General features: G+C 41.7%; 1 protein-coding gene across 3 annotated transcripts in view; it reads left to right on the top strand.

Annotated features, from left to right (window-relative positions):
- Nucleotides 1–23,579, top strand: part of Cped1 (cadherin like and PC-esterase domain containing 1) — a 266,707-nt gene that overhangs the window by 107,532 nt on the left and 135,596 nt on the right. For all 3 annotated transcript variants that reach the window (XR_003480049.2, XM_027389966.2, XM_027389967.2), the window contains exons 5-6: nucleotides 1,634–1,766; nucleotides 4,535–4,703. Coding sequence is in view for 2 of the 3 variants with exons in the window: in XM_027389966.2 (XP_027245767.1) it covers nucleotides 1,634–1,766; nucleotides 4,535–4,703 (302 nt within the window). In the remaining variant the exon portion in view is untranslated. The remainder of the gene's footprint in view (nucleotides 1–1,633; nucleotides 1,767–4,534; nucleotides 4,704–23,579) is intronic.

The following is a 23,579-nucleotide window of genomic DNA, read 5'->3' as shown; positions in this document are numbered from 1 at the left end:
TTTCAGTGAAACTGTTCTGAAGTAAGACATTGTCGCTGTTCTTGGTTTGTGTAACTTAAACCTTTCTAAAATAGTTTAATACTCTGTGAACGTTCCAAGATCATGAGGCATAACTGACTTAAGCATACGAAGCAGTCTATTGTCAGGAAATCAGCTTGTTTTCTGGGTGCTATTCACACCACAAACAGCTCTTACCAATACCTTCCTACCAGTGTCAGAGCACCCCTTAGCAATGTGGATGGAGGTTAACTTGCAGTTGGATGGTTAGAAATATGCCATCTACCTTCCCTTCTGAGCAAGCAAATTGAGAATCAATTAGTACAGTTGTTTTTCTAGAGTGTAGTCTAAAAACAAACAAACAAATAATAAAACAAAAAAGAAAAGACTCCAAAACAAAATCCTCTCTGATCAGACATTTTTTATTAATTAAATTTATTTATTTTTACATCCAGAGCTCAGTTTCCTCTCCCTCCTCTTTTCCCATTCCCTCTCCCAATTGACTCCTCCTCCATTTCTGTTCAGAAAAGGACAGCCCTCAAGTGGATATCAACAAAACATGGCATATCAAGTTGTGGTAGGAGTAACCACCTCCCTTGTATTAAGGCTGGGTAAGGCAACCGAGTATGAGGAATAGATTCCCTAAAGTGAGCCAAAGCATTAGGGGCAGCCCCTATTCCCACTGTTAGGAGTCCTGCAAGAAAAACCAAGCTATACAACTGCCGTATGTATGTAGAGAGACAAGGTTGGTCCCATGCAGGCTCCCTGGTTGTTGGTTCAGTCTCTGTGAGCTCTTATGAGCCAGGTTAGTTGATTCTCAAGGTTTTCTTGTCATGTCCTTGACCCCTCTGTCTCCTACAATCCTTCCTCCATCTCTTCAGCAGAATTCCCCGAGCCTAATGTTTGACTGTGGGTCTCTGCATCTGTTGCCATCAGTTACTAGATGAACCCTCTCTGGTGACAATTAGGGTAGGCCCCAATCTATAGGTATAGCAGAATAACGTCAGGCATCATTACATTGCCATTTTTTCTCCAATTGTGTTTGATTTCTCCTAGGTCTGGGTGCCATTCAGCCTCTGGGTCCTGGCATTCCAGGAAGTGTCAGCGGTGGGCTCATTCTCATGACATGGGTCTCTGGCTGCACCAGTCATTGGTTGGCCACTCCCACAATCTCTGTACCACTCTTACTTCAGTACATCACATAGGCAGGACAGACTGTAGGTCGAAGGTTATGTGGCAAGGTTCCTGTTCCAATCCCTCCACTTGAAGTCTTGCCTGGGGCAGGATATGTCCAGTTCAGGCTACCATCCTCTATTGCTAGGGGTCTTAGCTGGGGTCATCCTTGTAGATTCCTGGAAGATTCCCTTGAGCCAGGTTTCTACCTGACCCCAAACTGTGCCCCCTGCCTCCTGCCCCCTGGCCTTCAGCCTTTCCAGTTCTCTCCCCTTCCATCCACCTCCCAACCCCATGCCTTACGTTCCCATCCCATGATCATGGATTCTTACTTCGTCGATCCAGTCTGGCATCCGAACAGAGGGATGGACCCTCTGTTTTTGACACAGCATGATCTAATTTGGAAGCAATTCCCACAAGGAACCAAAAAGAATGACTGTGTTTTGCTTGTGACTCTTTTCAGAACTTCGACTTCCAGTGAGTCCCTCCGTGTGCCTGGATCAGGGGATGCAGTCACAGCTGAGTGCTTCCAGTCACCTCTCAAAAGGAGCCAAGCCACATGTGTGGAAACCATGGGACGGGCAAAGCAAACAGTTGTAAGATAAACACATTAAATGTTCTGTCTAGCATATATTGGAAGAATCAAGAAAAAAACCCTAGCAATCAGCTCTGAGAACTTGAGTGTGGGGATGCAGCAGAGTGGGGAGCAATTCAATGAATTGCCAGGCCCCACTCACAAGAGCATTCCGTTAGTGTGTCTTACAAAGGAGTGTCGTCATTGACTTCCTCCTAGACGAATTCCAACTTCTACCGCTGTAGAATAAACATTTAGGTAAATTGGACTCTTAGTTAGTAAGTTATATTAATGTAAATTGGATTTAGAACCTTGAAAATGTAAAACTATAAAATTTAACTTCTATTTTATACCCACATGGCATTGCTTTAGTCTTTGAGTAGGGAATGAATGGATTTTTGTTAGTTATTAAATTTTTATGACTCCTACTATCTAAGAAAGGGTATCAAGTTGTTCAAGGTATTTTGGGGAAAGGATGTTTTTAATACAATATTTGTATTAATTCTTTGGGAATTTTGTACAATGTATTTTGATCTCATTCTCTCCTCCTAACTCCTCCCAGATCTGTCAGTCACCTCCCCAACTTAATGCTTTTTTTTTTTTTTAACCACCAAGTCCAATTTGTACTACCTACATAGCTGTGGGTATGGAGCTGGATGATCCACTGGAGCTCCGTCAATCTATCAGTGGCCATACTCTTAAAGGATCTGACTCCCCTATAAGCCATCAACTATCAACAGCTCCTCAGTTAGGGGTGCAGGTTGTCAGACTTCCATGCTTCATGTTCAACTGCTGAGTGGCTTACTCTTATGCAGATGTAGTGAAGGCAAACACAGCTGCTCTGAGCTCAGTCGGGTCCTTCCTGACCTTTGGCTCTCACAGTCCTTCTGGCCCCTGTTCAATGGGGTGGGAGGGCTACACAGATGTTCCGTTTGTAGCTGAGTGTTCTAATGACACTTCTGCACTGTGATAAGCTGTGAGTTTCCATGTAACCACTGTCTATTGTACAAAGAAACTGCTCTGATGAGGTCTGAGATATACACGAACGGACGGGTATATGAATAGAATTTTAGAGAGCTGTTTGATAATATGCCCATTTAACAAAATATTAGTAGTTTAGCCCTGGAGCCTGTGAGTGCTTCAGGCAGAGTCTTAGTCAGATTTACAGTACTAAGCATCCATTTCCTCCTGTGGCACATGCTGTAAGTTCAAGCAAAAAGTGCTTTCTTAGCCTAAACATGTAAATGACTATTGCACCCAGGGGCATATTTTGCCACCCGGGTCAGTATTGTAGTTCGCAGGGTTAACAAGTGGGTAGTACTTTTGATGACTTTGCCCTGCCCCAGGATCTTACATATAGTGCTATCCAGTAATACAAAAGCTGGCCAGCAGGGAGCAAGCTTCCAGGTCCATATCAAGTTGATTTCTTCCTGTCCTGTGACCAAAGTGTATGATGTCTTCAGCAATAGGGTCTTACCATCAGGTTCTGGTGGGCCACCAAGAGCAATAGCAACAGCCTGTATCATTTGGGAGATCTCCGAGACACTCTTGACCAAGCACTCTGGCGGAAGTATCCCACACTTTGTACTGGGCCTTTTATGTTGCTGTCTGTAGCTGCTGGGAGGAGTGTCATCCCCTGCTTGGAGTGATTCTCATGAAACTTGTGTTTCTTTATGTGGAAAAAGGGCATACACTTGACATTTATAAATAGCAGGTTTCCATATGGCTTTTCTGAACACCCTTGGGGCTGGTTATCCCTTCTGTGCCTCTCTGTTATTAAACCTCCCTTCACGTAGCTTCCCTTTCTTCTTCCTGTCACCTGTATCCTACCACCCTCTCTCCTTAAGACCTTTCTTTCCCCTCCCCATCAATGGTGACAAACATTTTAGTGACGTCGTTCAAGACATAATTAAATGAGCTTGCCTCATCTAGTTGTATAATTACTAGAGAATGTTTCAGCATTTAATAGTACTTATTGAAAAATCATACATAGCTTCTGCATAATATTTTAACTTCCACAGTTGTCCTAAGCACAAGCTACCCATACATATTATCAATTAGGCTTAGGTACTTGACATAGAGACATGGTACAGAAAAGCAAAAAAAAAAAAAAATCATGTATTTTTGATACAATTTATGATGGAAGTGTGTTTGTTTCATCACTAAACAAGAAACTAGTCTTATTTATTGTTTTCTTCATACTCGGCCTTCAAGTTGGTCTTTAATTATCAAGAATGATGGCGTGTTTGTTAGGTAGACATGAAGGAGTTGGGGAAGTATTCTAGCATATTCTTGATGGCCTGTCTGCTGTTAAACAGTTCACTGTCTTTGCACAAGCAGAAGAGAAATCACCAAAACAAAACAAGACAAAAAACAAAAACCAGGAGGTTGGGGGGAGCTTCTCACAGAAATTCAGGTACTCACCTCTGCTGTCACAGTCCCATGAATCTGACGTCACGGGTAGTGTGACTAATTTAATATTCAGAAATCTTTAAACATTATTGTAAGTACTGTTTTCCTTTGGGGGAAAATCGTTTAATTCGGTCTTCCAGTGCAGAGAACGCTATCCATTTAAAGAGCGTGTCTCTGTGCCAGGGCACCCCCTAGTGGTGAGCGAATAATCCACAGCTGCAATTGTTTCAGGAATACCACACACAAAGGCTGGGCTAAAGGAGGGGTGGGGGGAATGAGAGGAATTACCAAGGTCTAGGTCATTCGCACATTGCATACTCAATTTCTAAATGCAGTGCTATGTTGTTTTATTTATTTATCTTTATTTATTTTTACTAGGAATCAGACTACAGTCCCTGTTCCACGTGAAGCAATCCTCAGAGCAGAAGAGCTATCTGTGATTCTTAAAGCCTACGTGTTGGTGACCTCCTTAAGGCCTTTGCGTGCGTTCATTCATTCAACTGGCACGGTGTGGAGCCCACCTAAGAAGAAACGCTTCACTGTCAAGGTAAAGATCCGACTGAAGCTGTTATTTCACACGGTACACTGAAGATAAGTAAACTAGGTTGGGCTGCCATTCTCCGACCTTTATGGCTATCAAATCTCTTTGAACAAAGATTGCATTTTTTTTTTATTGCTGCAAGCAGAGATTTTCATTTAAGACGTGCAAGTTCAAAAATAAGCTGGAAATAGCTTAATTCACTAAGGATCCTGAAGGCCACATCCGATTTTTTTCTTCTCCTTAACCCACCATTTTAGTTTGGTTCTTTGACCTATTACCCGGCTAGTTCTTGCCTGTTTTCTGTTTTCCCTGACTTTCCATTTATTAAGAAAAATATATAGTCAGTGCAACAAATGAAAACACAATTTTGTCTTTCCACATTCCACTTATCTCTTTAGAATGCTAGATGACTGTTGTGTTTACATCCATCAGTCAATACTGACATGTCTGCTGCGTGAGAAGAAAAGCCCTCAAGCGTGTGTAATATTGCAAGCACTGGTATCAAACATAACAAGGGAGTTTGCAGAAAGCGCTCACTAATACCTCCAAAGAGTTATAAGAGGTAGGCCAGGCGATGCTAGAGAGCTCATCCAGGTAGCAGAGACAGGGGAGAGCTGGTGGGCTGACCAACCCTGCAATATCCAGGCTCAGAACTAGGGTTATGTGTTGGCCTACCCCAACATCCACCCTATCTGTGATCTGCTGGGGCACTGGGTGGAGTGGGGTGTGTGTGGAGGGGTTGATCCTGGGGGCTGCTGGATCTCCATGACTCGGGGCAGCAACTGAATGTACAGGAAGATTCCCAGTGAGGGTCCAGCATCAATGGTGCAGCAGAGACGATGGGCCTCGAACAAAACCATGGATTCTTTGTGATGAGCACCGGAATGTGAAAACGTATGGATAAAAGGGTTTACTGCTTGTCTCACTGTGTAGCACTGCAGCTTCCATGGTGAGGCTTTCTCCTTTTTCCCCACCCCGTATCCCCGCCCCTCCGCTTTTTATCTTAAATTTTATTTTGTGTTTTGTTGGTGGGGGAGGGAGATGGGTGGGATTAGGAGGCATGATGTAAAAGACACAAAGAATAAATAAAACGAAAGGTTTTCTAAAGAGAGAGGGAGGGGGGAGGTAGCCCAGGTTAACTTAATTCAAAATAAGTTTTCTGAGAACACATTGGATAGAATTTAAGGAGAGTCTGATTTTAAAGAAAATCATTATTTGGAGTGCTGGCCGGAGAAAATAGGAAGAGACCAGATGAATGCACAATGCCACGAGGTTCAAAAGTGACTGATTCTTTCTTTCTCTGAATTTGCATTATATCAATTACACTCTGAACTCTGGAAAGTGTTCCAGTGACAAGGACACTTTAATTGTCCATTTAAATATGGTAACGAAAAGCTTACTGACCTAGTAATAGATATGGGCATTCTGAAGCCCCTGAAGTAGCCTACATTCTAAGGAAGCAGAATTGAGGGGCCAAGTCCTTAACCTTAAGATAGCATCCGAACTCAAGTGTAAAACGCCTGTGGCTTTCTGTGAATCTTGAAAGGACGGAGTCCAAGCTAGTTTACTCCAGAATGCCTCTAGCAAGTCTTCACAGTAGCTACTCTTAACACAGTTACACCCATTTCCCCCTTTGTGTTGATCTAAATGAAATGCAGCTGCTGAATTTTAGCCATTTTGACCTAAAATAAAATTGGCAACTTCATATGGTTTAACCAAATAGTGGAAGTTGGGCATAGACAGATGAGAATCCTAGCATTCAGTTATGTTGCATGTTATAAATCATGTTACATGTTACTGTTCAAAAATTTGACACATATTTCAGAACAGACCAGGAAAGTCAGAAGTAGTGTGGTTCTGTCTGAAGTCAATGTCCTGCGAGCCAAGACCTCTCATTTCAGGGGGCAGAAGATGAGTGTCACAGCTCAAGCACACACAGGCGACTTTGGAGGTTTTCCCCTTCTATCTATTGTGTTGCTTAGAATATTTCCCTTTTATTTCTTTAAAACCACAGTTTCCCATTCATCAGTGTAGGACTCAAATATTCTGTAACTTTGAAAGTTATCATTCTTAATATATATAAAGTATAGCAGTCACCATTAGTTCAATGCATGCAGTTATGTTCATTTCCTCATTTTGATATTTATTTACTTATTTATCTTGAGACAGAATCAAAGTCTAACTTGTGATCCGATCCTCCTGCATCGGCCATCTAGAATGTTAGGATTGCAGATATTCTCCACCATGCCAGGCTATTGTTTAATGGTCCCTCAAGTTTTATCCTCACTGACTACTTGACTTCTTCTCCTTCCTTTTTATATTGGCTAAATGTTTTGGTTTTTGTTTTGTTGCTGTTGTTGTTGTTTATTGTTTTTTTCAAGACAGGGTTTCTCTGTATTGCTTTGGAGCCTGTCCTGGAGCTCGCTCTGTAGATCAGGCTTGGCTTTGAACTCACACATATCCGCCTACCTCTCCTGGGATTAAAAGCGTGTGCCACCAATGTCGGGCTTGGCTAAATGTTGATCTTTCTGATTCTACTCTATTTGGCCTTTGTGTGTGTGTGTGTGTGTGTGTGTGTGTGTGTGTGTGTGTGTGTGTGTGTATCTGTGTGTGTGATTATCTCTCTGTCTCTCTTTTCTCTCCTCTCTCTCTCTCTCTCTCTCTCTCTCTCTCTCTCTCTCTCTCTCTCTGTGTGTGTGTGTGTGTGTGTGTGTGTGTGTGTAGTGTCCATGTACACATGCATGCCCTCATATGAGCTCAGAAGACAACTTTCAAGAGCTGGTTCTCCCTTTCTATCTTTACATGGACTCAAGGGATAGAACACAGCTTGCCAGTTCTGTGCAGTGCTTTTTTTTAGCTGCTGAGCCATTTCACTGGTCCTATAATTTGATGATGGTGGTGATGATGATGATGATGACAATTTTATAATTGTGTGTGTCTTTGTGTGGTATGGACCCACAGTCATGACATGCTTGTGAAGGTCAAATAAGTCTTTCACAAGTCAGCTGTCTCCTTCTGTAGTGGGTCTCAGGGATCAAACAGGGGCCACCAGGCTTGGTGATCAGTGTCATTGCCTGCTGAGCTATTGACAGCTCTTACCGTCTATACTTTCTCCTACTTTCTGTCTCTTCATGTGCTGTTCTGGAAGCATTCATTTCCAGGACAGGTTAGTCTTATCTTCAGAATTTATATGTGCAACACATCCTAGAGCCCCTTGATTTTACTCCAATTAACTTCTTACTGCATTTCTTCTTATTACTGTTGGTGATTTCTCTTCTATATTTCATTTTGTTTCTCTCTTGATTTTTTCCTAGAGTACATTTGTCATGGCTATATTCAATTATAGTTTTACTGCATGGTGTACATTGTTGAGCTTGCTATGTTTTGATTGGTATGAGGTATGAGGTAGTTGTGCTTTTCACATGCATGATGATCAGAGACTAACCCTCTGAAACTGTAAGCAAGGCTGGAATTAAGTGCTTTTCTGTATAAGTTGCTTTGGTCATGGTGCTAGGCAGTGACTAAGGCAGTGAAAGTTGAGGTTTTGAGAGGAGATAGAGGGTCACATATGACTTGAAATCCCACACATCTCAACTAGTCACTTGAGTGGGACATTGTCCTTTAATCTTGGGGGCTGCACTCAGCATCCTTCAGAAGGAAGAAACAACAGCATGTGGGAAAAAAAAAAAACACAGAGAAGAGGCAGGGGGAACTTTGTGTTCTTCCCTTGAAAATTCAAAATTTAAATGATCCTCTCATGTGGCCTCCAGCCACTCCTTCATACACATGCATCTCCCTCATGAATGTGCAACCTTCCCTGTCCATGGCCATGACAGGCCCAACCAATTCAAAACTGCTTTCGGAATGCCTTTCGCACAGGCTTTTGAATCTTGTTCTGTTGCCGAACTCATGGCTCTGCCTCGTATTATCTATGCTAGTTTCCTATCATGAAAGGAAATCTAAGATCTTAATTATTCTGGTAATTTTAAAGGCACCGCCCCCCTTTTTGGCATATGAAGAGCCACTCCACCTACTGCAGGGGAAATGACCCCAGAGACTGCAGTGGAAATGACCCCAGAGACAATGAGTTTTCTGTAATAGTTTTATATATGGTTTCCTTGAAGCTAAGTCCATAGGAGTCAGTTTCCTTTACATTTTCGAGCTTTATTCACTATTTTTCCCCTTCTATATTTTTTTGACACATCCTTGGGATGAATGTGAGTCCTGACCGTAGCACAGGAAAGCATGCAGCTCCTGTCAGTTTCATTCTGTTCTTGGGATTTATCTTTTTAAGACCCTGCCTGATTACTCCTAAGATACCTTTATCTGCTGTCAGGGTGATGTAGAATGGCTTCCTGAGCTAACATACATACCCTCAGTAGGTCAATATTATGCCTGATGATGCAGAGTTCAGAAAACAAGGTGGTGTTTATTTACCCTCCAAATCAAGTTCTCAAGTTTCACAGCAAAAGATCATATTCATCTGGCCGATCAGCTTTCCATTCTGTAAAATACGATTTTCTTCAGAAACCTCTTTGTGCCAATGTGGAGGACAAAACATAAACACTCTCACTTAAGACTAACCATGTTGTACCAGCATGCTGCTAAACTCTGTCCTTAAATTCCACAACACGTTTGTGTGTGTGTGTGTGTGTGTGTGTGTGTGTGTGTGTGTGTGTGTGTGTACCTATCTGTTTATGCACTGAGTCCTGTATTTGGAGGCTGAAATAGTTAAGTCAGCAGTGATTTATTCAGTGTTCAGTGAGGTTAAACCCACGAAACTGGTTATCAGTGGCCATGTATAGACTATTCTGGCAGCTGCAGGAAGTAGGAAAAGCATTAAGGGATATGACTGTGAACTCATTTATTTCCAATTAGGCCTGCTGTTGAGATGCCTTATCTATGAAAACTCTGGGAGCAGATGAAAAATATCAAGGCATGAAAACCTGAGAAATAATAAAACTCCTAACCAGAACGCTAAAAAGTCACTTTAGGATGAAGATATCTTAAAATTTAAAGAAGTGTTAAATATGTTTAAGGATGTTGACTCTCAAAAAATGTATGTAGAAAAATGAAGAACAGACTAACAGCAAATCCAGCATTTGCTCACTATGTCCTTACATGTGAATTTAAATAATCAGACATGCCACTGTGAAGACATTATTATTTTCTTAAATATAATAAGTTCAGCATTATGCTGTGCTTTATTCAAAAATATCTTCAACCCTTCCAGGGACTTGAGTGAAGCCCTTTCTCAGACTTTCTAACTGTAACTTTTAGTTAGATGCATCTATGGCTGTCTTCACACACAAATCACGTAGATTAACTGTGAGAAATGTCATAAATTTAGAGTTGGTTCGTGGAGTAAAAAGTCATGAGTTATCCCTTTATTCACTGTAAATCACAAAATCAGAAGTTGCCCAGCAGAGAGAATTTCGGATGTCTGTAACTTTTGTTTACGAGGTTGGAAGATTCTTCACACCTGTGATTGTAGTTGGCGGTTTTGATGAAAACGTATCGCTAAAGTGATTTGTGCCTCCAGGCAGGAAGCTTGTCAGAACCTTATTTTTGTCCAGTTGAAACATCACCTACATGAAGTCATTGACCAGGTATCATATATTTGATATCAGATATAAATTTATTTGACATGCTTTGTGTCTAGTATAAATTTATATGGAGATAGTCCTCACATATAATTATCTTTTGGTACATTCATCTTCATGGAATTGAATTAAAGTTCATTTAAAATTTTTTAAATGTGTGAAGAAATTGCTTGAGTCTACTTTATCCCTAACCGCCCTAAGGCTAGCCAGTCTACTTTGCAATGGTATGAATTATATGAGTAAATGATACATGGCTGATAAGTTGCTTTCCAGTAAATGCAAGAAACGGCTCTCATCATCTAGATTCCTGGGCACTTTAATTTAAAGGGTAAAATCTGAGGAATGTGGACATTTCTCAAGTGAGAATCATCAATGGAAAGCAAAGGTAGAGCAAGCAACTGCCAACTCCCTGGCTCTTAATCACTGACCCCCTCACTTTGGGGGAACTTTCTTCCATGTCTCCTACTTACAGTTCCCTTGTGTGTCAATGTACGCTGCACAATGTGTACAGGAGAGCCAGAGCTTAGCAAAGAAGGAACCGCTGTCACTTACAAAGTCCCCTTTCAAAAGATGCATAGATCCCTTATTCTTTTTTTCCATTTGGAAATATGACACAGTTGCAGGATTGGCGTTAGCCTCATTGCCATCAGTATTCATGAAGTGATTTTGATAATGTCAGAGGAGACAGCTAATGTAATCCCACAGTAAAAATGAGGAATGTCTTTGAAAGCAGTGATAAAGCTACTCTATGGTCTCAACCTTAACAAGTGTTCTTCTCGGAGCCTCATTTTTATGCCTAAAACTGGAGGCTGCGGAGTAGACCTTGTAAAAGGCTTTCACTGAGCATCTGGTCCTTCAGATGATTTATGTCATTGGTAGGCAGAATGTGAATAAAAGTTGGCTCCCAATAGTTTGTAAAATGAGTTGATGTATTTCTTAGCCCCTTCTTGCTCAGATTCACTTTAAAATGCATCGTGTGTTCACGTTAAGTCTGGTTTTCTCTAAAAGAAACCATAGATAATCAGTATTATTAGGAATGATATTCAAGAAGAAAATTACTAATAACCATAAAACACTTATCTAATTAGTTCACCATAGTGTTATTATTATTATTATTTCTAATGTGTGTTTGCTATAGAAAAAACTACTTGGTTTACAACTGCATATGATTGCAAAGTACATGAATAGTTGATCAAAATAGTTTATGCTGTTGGTGGTAATTTTATCTTCTCAAAAGCTTTTCACCCATTCATTCATTTCCTACCTCATTCCACAAAATTTGTCAGATAATTTTGAAGGCTCATGAATTCTTAAGATTGATCTTAGACTATAGTTCTAATAGGAAGAAAATGAAGCATTAATCATGGGTTATTTTTTTCCCATCCAATGTGGTAATTTTAGCATATGACCCTCAACTTTAGAAAGACAGGCCATGTGTCTGGGTCTGAGAAACTCACACAATGTCCCATGGACATGCAAAAGTGTTTATTAGTGGCTGTCTAACACCATCATTGGAATTTATGGCACCTATTGATAGTGTGGTGACTTGAATGAGATGTCCCTCGTAGGCTCAGGCATTCGAACACTTGGTCCCTACTTGGTGGTACTCTTTGGATAGGTTTGGGAGGTATGGCTTTGCTGGAGTAAGTATGTCACTGTGGGGTTAGGCTTGAGGTTTTAAAAGCCATGCTCCTTTCCAGTGGCACTCTCTGCTTCCTGCTTGTGGTTGAAGCTACCTGCTCTCAGCTTGCTGCCCTAACTGCTATGTCTGCTTACTGTTGCATTTCCTCACCATTATGGTGATGGCCCCTTGTCCCTCTAGAATGGTAAGCCCCAATAAACTGTCCCTTCTATAAATTGCTTCGGTCATGGTGCTTTATCACAGGAATAGAAAACTAAATGCAGAAGTAATAGTAACACCAAAACCTGCGGTTTGGGAGAGCATGCTTTAAGAGTTGATTCTATTACAAAAATTAGTGTGATTGATTTACAAGATTTTATTAATTCCCATATGTTATCTCTTCAGAACGAATGCCATAAACTGATAGATGTATGAAAGTATAATGAACTGATAAGGTCTTAGTGTGTTTTCCATTGTTGTTAACACCATAGACTGGGTAAGTTATAAAGAAAAGTTACTAATGGCTCAGGGCTCTAGTTCAAGATGGAGAGGCTACCTTTGGGATAATCTTTTTTTTCCTTTTTTATTTAAATTAGAAACAAGCTTCGTTTATTTGTCAGTCTCAGTTCCCTCTCCTTCCCCTCCTCCTCTGCCCCTCACTGGCGCCCTACCCCAACCCCTTTCTGCTCCCAGGGAGAGGCCTTAAAGTCTGTCATATTATTTGGAGCAGGGCCTAGACCCTCCCCAGTGTGTCTAAGCTGAGAGAGTAACCCTCTATGTGGTGAGGGCTTCCAAAGTTCATTTGTGTACTAGGGATAAATACTGATCCACTACTAGTGGCCCCATAGATTGTCTAGACCTCCATACTGAACTTCCTTCTTCAGGGGGTCTGGAACAGTCCTATGATGTTTTCCCAGCTATCAGTCTAGGTTCATGAGCTCCCCCTTGTTCAGGTCAGCTGTTTCTGTGGGTTTCTCCAGCTTGGTCTTGACCCCTTTGCTCATTGCTCCTCCCTCTCTGCAACTGGATTCCAAAGTTCAGCTCAGTGTTTAGCTGTGGGTGTCTATTTCTGCTTCCATCAGCGACTAGATGAAGGCTCTAGGATGGCATATAAGGTAGTCATCAATCTCATTATTGGAGAAAGGCATTTAAGGTAGCCTCTCAACTATTGCTTAGATTGTTAGTTGGGGTCATCCTTGTAGATCTCTGGATATTTCCCTAGTCCAGAATTCTCTTTAAACCTATAATGGCTCCCTCTATGATGGTATCTCTTTTCTTGCTCTCCTCTATTCTTCCCCTGGATAGATCTTTCTGTTCCCTAACGTCTTCTCCTCTTTCTTCTAACTCCCCCACCATGTTCCTCATTAGCTCAGGAGATCTTGTCCCTTTCCCCTTCTCCAGGGGACTATGTTTGTCTCTCTTAGGGTCCTTCTTGTTTCCTAGCTTCTCTGGTGTTGTGGATTGTAGGCTGCTACTTCTTTGCTCTAGATCTAAAATCCCTATGCGATAATCTTGGTGATAGTCCTAAAATACACACAGCATGCAGTGTGAGCCAGTTGTGTGTGTGTGTGTGTGTGTGTGTGTGTGTGTGTGTAGGCAGCAGAAATGTAAATACATGAATTCCAACCCTAATTAATAAATTTTCTAATTGTTTATTGCTAGAAAATTGTTATTATTTTTAATGCTAGAGAATTAGCTGGTGTTAGCTATATATTTTGATATATATGGAGGTGAGCTAACATGCAGGGATTTCAGTGTGAAGTCAGGGGAGACAGGAGAATTACTTCAGGGTATTTGAGAAATGGAAAGGGAGCTCTATTGCAGTATTTTGGACAAAGGTTTGTGTGTCTCACTCCTGTACAACTTCTCTGCTCACCTATGCTATACCAAACCTGAGCTAATGTGCTCAAGGGGTGAGAGAAAGGCCCAAAAGAAGGGACAAGTAGCAGGTGTTACTACACATACTGGAGCCCATGGACTTCTCAGAGGCTCTTAGAGAATTTACCTGTGTAGCTCTTTCCTCCTTCTGGCACGGTAATGTCATTCTGGTTGCTGGTGTGCTTCCATAAACCGGACTCGGCATAAAGGAAGAGCCCTAATCTAAGCACTGTTCCAGATCATTGTAGTCATTCATAGCGGACAACACTGGTTTCTTGTCGAGACCCAGCTTGTATCAATTCCAGGCTACAGAGGACAAGGGGTTCGTCCCTGAGTCGGGAGGTTCTGGACCAGGAAAGTCCTAGCTAGTCAATGTCGATAAAGACCAGGCAGATCTCTTGTCATTTCAGGAGGGCTCTCAGTCCATCTGGAAACTGGAGACTCCGGTTTATTCTAGCATCCTCCTAAATCGCTTTCCAACAGAAAGCAGAGACCACAGAGAACATCTACCATCAAGTCATTCTTTTAACCCTAGTGGCACACCTAAAAACAGTCTCTAGGCACATAGACAAAGCCCTCACAGCCCAGGTGCTGCACATCCAGGGCCTAGGCCTGTTTTAATGCAAACTAGGAGACATTCTCCACTGAGGCCATGCCACCCAGCGGCAATTAGCCAGCATCTGCAATACAATGAAGATTCAGGCTCCAGAAAAATGGAGCAGAGATTTGGACCCTGAGAAACTTTATAATAGATAATTTTTGATCCCCAACAATTTCTGAAAATTTTTATAATGTCCTTAATTGTTATCTTAAATTTATTTTTACCTGACGCAAAAATGTGAAGTGCACACACTTGCCAGGGTGCCATGCAATGCTCTGATATACGTGAATATTACCTGGTGGCTTAAAGAAGATGAAACATGACCATCTTGTCAAACAGCCACTGTTTTTATGACGAAAATATTCAAAACCTAGTTTTGGTCTTTGAGTCAGGATCTCATCTGAGGCTGTCTGGCTCGGACCTTGTGGCAGTTTTCCTGCATGCGTCTCCCTTCAAGTGCAGGGGTTGCAGGCAGATGTGAGTCACCACACTGGGCTCAGAATCTTTTCCTCTTGCCTTTTAAATGTATAGTCATTGTGAGGCATCTGTGGCTGCTGTTCTGTGAGGTATCTGTGCAGTACTGTACCCCAGATTACCCAAGATTCCTGTTGCTTTCTAGAACTTGGTGCCTTGACCAGCCTCTCATTCCCCCCTCCCCACCTGTACTCTTTCCAGTCACTGACCGCTTAAACACAGAGCTAGCTAATCCAGAAAGATGCCCAGAGCTGGGAGAGCTGCAATTCTGTCTTGCCTCTCCTCCACTGAGGAAGAGTTGCAAAGGTGGAACTTCATGCGACGGACCCAGGAATTCGGGCAAAATTCTGCTCTGCAAGCTTCCTCAACTTTCTCACTTCTATGCTGGCACCTGGACAGTTTAGATGTGTAATTATAAATGTCCGTCCCTGCAGTTGGACAGCAAGGCTGACTTCAGCTTCCCATCACTGTGCCAATGGTAACTAGCAGCTGCTAGTGGGAAATAGATTAAGTCATTAAAAAAAAAATTAGCCAACATCGCTGAAGGAGGAGGTGAAAAGAGCAAAACAGAAATGTTTGCTTGCTAAACACATTCGAATGCCCTAAAAGAAGAGATTTTATTTGTTCTTCATTTAAGTAGGAAGCAAAGTCATAGTGCTTGATGCAACAGCCAAAACTTAGTCGACACTGGGAGAGAAATGGTTTGGAATAGGGATGTCATCCATCAAACTTTGAAAATGATTCAGTAGGAAAAAAAAAAAAAACCCTTTACAAAGTGATGTGTGAAGGCAAAGCAACAGTGAAAACAAAGGCAGCCCACCCAAGCTGCTTATTTTAATGCTCGTTACAGAAAATGTGCTCACTCAGAGGGGAGGGCAAATCAGCTTTCCATTTTAATTTAGGGTATAGAAACAAAACATGTTTTCGTTAGTACATTTGAAGCTTAGTACACATTTGTCTTTCTTAAAAACACATTGCTATTAATGATTTCCTTTATTCCTTGACATCTGTCTCAGAGGCTGTGACAAATCCTAAATATAAAATACCTTCAACTGTGCCAAGTAGGTAAAACTGCTTCAGGAAGTCAGACTTTTGTTCCCTTCAGGAGAGAAATCTGACTTGCATTTGTCTTGTGTGATTTATGCATTGTAAGCTTAAAATGAAATACAGCCATTTCCCTCCCATATATTAAAAATGTGGTTTCAAATTTGGGAGACACAGTTATCTTTTGTCACCAAGGAAACGGGCATAGTTACAGGAGACCACAAAAAATTACTATATTGCCCCCAAGTGGTCTCTTCTGGTGTTGCATAAATAGTCTGAGCTGTCTAATGTAGAAAGGAAAAGATTAAAAGGGGGACGAGTGGATCTGGTGGTGGTGGACTCTGGGAGGAGCGAAGGGAGGGAAACCATGGTCAGGATGAGAGAAGAATTAAATACAAGTCACCAGCGCTTAGGCAGCGAATCCTGGCCTTTTTCTTTCATTGTGTCTCACATATTTATTGTTAAGGCGTTCTTTGGTTTTCTGTAGTTGTTGTGGTAGGGCAGCTATATTGTCAAGCATAGATGCTGGATGATGCTAAATTTGTCAGTGCAATTTAAGTTTCTTAGGCTGCAGAATTATTTTGGATGATTTCAGATTTGTCAATCATTAGACAACGACTTTCCACTCGAGAATGTCTTGTAGCACACAAAGCTTTGGTAAATTACTACAGAGCTGGTCATGGCTTTGAGACTCAGCGTGTGACTGCTACTTCTATCCTTTTGCGCTACTTCTGCTGGTTTCCTTTAGAATCCTAGATGTCCTGTTCACCTGAATGCCTTTGGCGTATTTGAATGAGCCAATACTGTGGTAGAGAACTAAAAGGGAGTCTTTTGTTTCTCTTAGCAGAGATGGATTATCTCTCAGGAATCTTCCCCCATGCTCAGAGCTGCATTCTGTACCAATCACACTTCCCTGCTTTGCTAGTTATCTCTCTAGAGGCATAGGCATGTGAGGAAGCCATCTTGATTGGTACTCTCCCCTCTGTGTAACACAGATGTCCTTTCTATCCCCAAGCCTGCGCAGTCAGTTCTAACGAACTCTGTGAAGCACACCCTTGGATTGTGGGGAAAGAGACTGTACAGCGAAGACTGGTACCCTCGCCACGGTGTCCATTTACAGCGCCACGCCCCTCTGCTCAGCTTCTTGACACTTGGTGTCTGGTCTTTCAGAATCCAACAGTTCCAGGCATTGCAGCCTTCCTTCTGCAGATCTATTCCAAACTGATGCTTCAACAGACATTTCTAACACAGCAGTTCTTACTAGAATCTTCTTCCAGGTAGATTTGCAAGGTGGGAGATGTCCCTCCAGGTGTTTGGTTACCCGGCTCATCACTAGGAAGATTTTATATTCAAGTCACAGAGCCAATTATCTAAACCCAGAAGTCACCAAAGAAAAACCTTATGCTAAGGAAACACATTTCATCTTACTTTACTGTGAAGGTAAAAAGAAATGTGACTTAAAATATGAATAGGCCAGTGATGACTCATTTCAGACTGAATAATAAACAAATATTTGATTACAGTCTGGCTCAAAGGAGGGGAAAATATCACTCGTATGACTGCTGAGGGATTGGATATGCAGAATAGAAAGAAATCCTAAGATGCTACCTCTACACTTCAAATGAATGTAAGGTAGAACACTGCCTTTAGGATACATGTGGCCATAGGTAAATAGTTCAGCCCCACCGCCAGTTTAGAGACTTAGGAAATAGTAATCGTTTTCAAATGGATACAGTGAGTTCTCCCCCCCCCTTTTTTTTAAAATTAGAAACAAGCTTCTTTTGCATGTCAATCCTAGTTTTCTCTCCCTCCCCTCAGTGAGTTCTTTTTAACAAAATTCCTTTTGAGATATTTACTGGGATCTCCTATGGGCTACATATTATGCTAGGCTCCAGTGACAGAATAACGTCTCTGCTCTTGTTGAGTCTATTCTTGAACATATTGATAGAGTGAAATTGAAAATAACTATACTTAAACAAATAAATGTAATTACAAATTTTTTTTTGGTAGCGCTACAAATGGAACAGACAGATGAGGACTACATAATAATTGCATCATCCACTATATGAGAGGTAGAAAGAGCTTCCTAGGTGGTATCTGAGTCATTGAAACCAAGTGTCTTTTAAGATTTGGGGGTAAGACATTCCCAGCAAAATGACAATTCCAGTGTCTCCAGGTAGGAGAGAGTTTGCTTATTCCCACAACACAACACAAGCACCGAGAGTGCACATGGAAGCTGCAGAGGGGAGACTAGAGGTAAAGGCAAGTCACACAGGTCTCCTAGGCAAGGGAAGAATTCAGCCCTCCCCCCCCCCCCCCGAGATGGCAGGCACAGGGACTGCCACAGGTGCACCTCTTTACACCCACACTGCTGCTTCGTGTAGGACAGACAGTCTATCCAGGATGCTGAGGAGAGGCAGAGAAACCACGCACAGGTCAGTCAGATGGTTAGAGCAAGCAGATGAGAGGGTCGGCTGATGGAGAGGTAAGGACACATTTCAGAGGTAGAAAAAAGAATTGGTGTTAGGATGAGAAGGGATGAAAAGAGACATGTGTGCTGGAGGAGGGTTCCTCACAACCAGTTGAGCTATGCTGGCATTTATTTATTGAGAGACCAAATGGAGGGGGCATCAGATGAAATAGAGGTGCAGGTATTCTATTACCTCCCTACTATTCCTTCTTTCTCTCTCCCTTTCTGAGTTTCATTACCTATGCAACACCCCCCCCAGACACACTGGAATCAGTGTGTACAGCTTTTGTCTTTCTGAATTTGGCTTCCCCCCTTACTATAATGATTTCCAATTCTGTTCATTTCCCTGCAAGTGTCATGTTTTTATTTTCCTATGCCATCTCAAACCAAAAACTCCAACTGAATATTCCTCCCATCTACATCCTGTGTGTCTCTCTATCCATCTTTTTGACTCCCTCTTACTCTGTGGTTTTTTGCTTGTTCACTTCCTGTCAACTGGTTGCTTCTCCCACCTCTTGACCTATGGTTGACTTTATTTAACCTGTTTACAATTGAAGGGACCTGCTCCCCTTTCGGCAGCCATAACAGCCGAACACTTGCTTGCCATAAACCTGCCTTGGTCACTTAGAGGTCAGATGCCTGTCTTGTGACAAGGAAGCCATCAGAAGTTAGTCACTAGAAAGTCAGATGCCTGCCTTGTGACAAGGAACCAATCAGAAGTTAGCTGGTGGCGCTATGCTTTATGACTCTGGGTGTGCTTTACGGACAAGTGCACAGCAATGACGTAGAGAGCATAGCAACCACCCTGGGAGGGCCTATGGACCATAACAACCAGTTGACCAATCAACACAGGGCAAGCCCTCCAAGCCTGGAGGCACACCAATCGTGAGCCTGTGCGTACCCCTAGACACTCCCCTTACGCTGTCCTATAAGATCTGTACGCAGCGGCTTTGAACTGTCTTTTGCTAGCCGTCCGCCATGGCGGGTGGGTGAAAGACCCGAGCTAACATGGGGTTAGCTCGTTAAATTACAATAAAGCCTCGTGCAGTTTGCATCAAGCTTTCGAATCCGCCTGGTGATTGGGGTGACCGTGAACGTGGCCTGGGACCCCGGATACTTGAGTTTTCAGGGGTCTAACACAATATTCTAGCAGAAAACTCTTGGATTAAAGGTGTGTGCTAGGGCTAAGCTACAACACAACTAGAAACAGGTTTTCAAGTAAATAACGCAATCTTGGGGTTCACAGTGACCAAACATCCTGCAACACAGGTCCACCAACTAGGGACCAAAAATCCAAACATATGAACCTGTGGAGGCCATTATCATTCAAACAACCTTGCTAAGACATCCTGGACTTCACAGCTGCCCCAGATCCAGTGGAAGATGATCTCACAGGACAAAAATTGAACAAGAGATTAGAACTTTGTACTCAAAGGAATGTCAACAACCACCAGAAAGCTGGAGAGGAAAGGAAGGAAGTGTCCTCGACAGGAAACATGGCCCTGAGGACATCCCTGTTGCAGGTTTTTAGCTTCCATAGCTGTAAGAAAGTACATTTTCTCATGCCGTATCACCAGTATATCAGATATTTGTCACTGAAGCCATAGGAAGTGAGGAGTTTTGTGTTTTCACATTAGGGAATTTTATCATCCGGATTGACCAATGTGAGAATGGGGGAAATATTTAAACTAAACACAAGAGACCATGAGAGGAGAGGGGAAGGGTATTTTTTCTAATGGCTTCTCTATTAGAAAAGGCTGTTTTTGTAATGATTGGATTCCTTCACCATGTAAGAGAGAGAAAAACAATTTCCTCATAAACATTGGCAGGGAATGTATTCGTCTGATCCAGGTCTTCAGGCTTGCATGAGATATTTACATTTGATCACAAAGTCAAAAAACAACTGAAAGAAAGGGCAATGTTGAATGTTTCCATAATCTCCATGGTTAATTCAACTTCCTTATTTCCCAAAGCTGTTCAGAGAATGACTAATTTGTGCTGGCACTGTGGGAAAGGACTCCTAAGAGAAACGCTATCTGCAGTGGCAGAGATATATGTATTTATAAATGACTGTAATATAGGAAAGGATGCCATAAATGACTCAAGAGTTGCTGGCATAGTGACGAATAGTGAACTGTTGAGCCTGCGGAAAGTCAGGTAGACTTCAGAATGGACTATAGTTTCATCCGAAGAATGAGGAGGAAGTAGTTCTTTAGTGATAGGAAGGAAAGCCTAATTAAAGGAAGTAGAGCACCTGGGGCGTGTCCTTGGGGTGACCTCTTGCTCCGAGTCCCCGCACCCTTGCTGCTACTCAAGTGCCATGAGGTGAACAGTGTTACTCCACCATAGGCTTTTTATCATGATGCACGTCTACACAATGGCTCAAAAACAGCCGGCTGAAACCATGAACCAATCGTTCTTCTTTTAAGGTAATTTTCTCAGGTATTTTGTTACAGAAACAAAAAGCCAAGGAAAGACTTGGGGAGCCAGTAAGGAAGCAGAGAGGAAAAATGAAGTACAGGATTTCTAGACCAGATAAGATGCTTTAAGGATCAAACCCCGAAAAGCTTGAGCCTTGAGGGATGTACAATATAAAACGGTTGTCACTTCATGTGGTTCTGAATGTGTTCACTTAAGTTTCTCCATCAGAAACTTTGATGCACCTGGGAGGGGGGTTTGTTTCTGTCTACTCTAAGGATGAGGAAATGATTCTGCAGAGAGGAGCCTGCTAACAAATGTCAGTTAGGATTAGGTCTCCAATCTCCAGTGACTAGGATGTCTTAATTACCCCTTGGCAACTCGAGGTGCTCTACAATCGTTTATAGTTCCCTTGGGAAGCGTGTCATTGCCTTCCAAGGGGACTATAAATGGTTATGGAGTGTGTTCAAATTTGTGTGCTTTCCCAAGGAAAACTGACTGAAAATTTTCAGTATAAAAAAGTGTGCATGTGACACCTTTAAATTTTGTGGACAAAAAGAAAAATTGAGAAACCTAGAAGAATTCTTCTCTGAGATTTCTTTTCAAATGTTTTTATGTTATTGTCATCCAATTACACTGAAATGAGTGCATACAGGGAGAGGTTGCTGAGCGTCAGATGGCTTACAATTCCAATTAGTTCAACTATGTGCAAATAGAAGGCCTTGACTGTCACAGATTGGCAATGGAATATCCACTTAGGTTTTATGGCTTTAAAAAATGTTTAAAAATATTTAGCTATTACTGTTTTGTTTTCACATATAAAAAATGCACTTTGTAGTACTGAGGGTAAAAGGCTCTACAGGAACTACTGGGGCCTCCTCTCCTCTATGAGCTGAGGGAAAATGTGGTGCAAGCTCAGTTACATAGAGATGACTCAGTAGCCACGGGAAAGACGATATGTGTTGTCAGAGAGTCAGTAGTCAGTCCTTAGCACACACTAAGAAAGCATCATTTGGGCTAGATAGCATTACATTCAACCAGATACTGCACTGTGAACTTTGAGATTACGAACAATAACTAAATGTTCATTTAAAATAGCATGTGTAAAATACTGAAGTTTATTTATGGGAGAGACTTGTAATTGGCATAAGAGGTGTCTAAGAAAACAACCAAGGACTGTAATGAAGCTCATGAGGCTTCACCACTTTAACACTGCAGCACTTCAGACAGGGCTTTTGCTGTATCATTCTCTTTGCTGTACCACCAGAACCTTTTATCTTTTGTTTTTATTATTTTAAAGTGTGTGTGTGTGTGTGTGTGTGTGTGTGTGTGTGTGTGTGTGTGTGTGTGAGTGTGTATACAAGTGCATGTACTCTTGGAGCACAGGGGCATCAGATCCCCCTGAATCCGGAGCTCCAGGTAGTTGTGAGCATGGGTGCTGGGAAGTGAACTTGGGCCCTCTGCAAAAGTAGTGTCCTCTCTTAACCACTTGGCCTTGAGACTTGATGAGATCTAAGTTAGATCGTCTGCATTAAATATTCCAAATATACAAATCATTTCCCTTTTACTTCCTTACACTTATGGTCATATGTGAGGAATCTTGTGTGGGGGTGTGACATATAGACTTGTTTGTGTATTATGTGCATAAATGCATGTGGGTACCCATGTGTGCACACGGATATGGGAGCCACAGTTCTTCCTAGATTGATTTTCCTCCTTATTTTTTGAGACACGTTTTCTTATTTGAATCTGGTGCTCACTGATTCATTTAGGCTGGTTATCCAGTGAGCTTCAGGATGTCCTGTCTCTGTCCCCCTAGTTCTGGGGTCACAGAAATGCACCCCATATCCAGATTCAAATGGGCACTAGTCATCTTGATTGAGACCTAAATACTTGCATAGCAGGTAGAGCAGGTAGAGCAATCATAGCGCTTACCATTGAACAATCCTGCTCACTTTGAAAAATGAATCTTTCTAATGTATCCTATTGGCAAGTTTTAATAGTGCTTGTCACAAATAATATCTGCTACGTATATTAAGTTTTGATGTATGATAATAAAGGATGAAAAGTTTGCAAATGAGATGCTGGGTCTTACTGAGGCCTGAAGATGGTTTACATTTTAATGTCAGTGGAGAGCGTTGTGACCTGCTTGAGCAATGGCATTTATGTAAAGAAATGGGTAGGTCTATACATAGAGAGTTCAATGACAAGACCTTTACAATTTCAGCTTTTGCTCTTTATTGTTAAACCTCTCTGTTCCTTTATATCCCATAGAGAAAGCCTGGAAGGGATAATAAAGAAAACCTGGCAGTTCTCTGAGAAGGCTGAATATCATGCAATCAAGGTTTTTGCTATTCAAAGCAAATAGTTAAATTTTTATGCTTTTCACGGCCCTTTGTATTATTCCTGGATTCTGCTTCTCTCCAGTTCTGTCTCATTCTTGTGGGAGAATTCAAGATGTTTAACTGTGAACCTGCTTCAATCACACAGAATCCATATTCTGATTTTGTAAGCTTAGTATGGGCATCAGAGCTTTGGGCTATTGAGAAGTATGAATGAATAAAATTATTCATGTCACCAGAAACATAGAGCTTATCTTAGCATGCTTTTGATTTAATTCCAAAGAATGTAGCCAAAGTATCCGAATTTAAGCTAACCTAATTCAATTTTCCACAGTTTATCTTAAAGTAAGCCATTTTTCAACAAACTAAAGCAAATGATGAGAATTTTTATAGTTTTAAATCATTTGGTTTAACAAGAGATTTCCACCCAC

This window comes from Cricetulus griseus, assembly GCF_003668045.3.
Source record: "Cricetulus griseus strain 17A/GY chromosome 1 unlocalized genomic scaffold, alternate assembly CriGri-PICRH-1.0 chr1_0, whole genome shotgun sequence".
Classification (NCBI taxonomy): Eukaryota; Metazoa; Chordata; class Mammalia; order Rodentia; family Cricetidae; genus Cricetulus; species Cricetulus griseus.
This window is presented reverse-complemented; position numbering and strand designations above follow the sequence as displayed.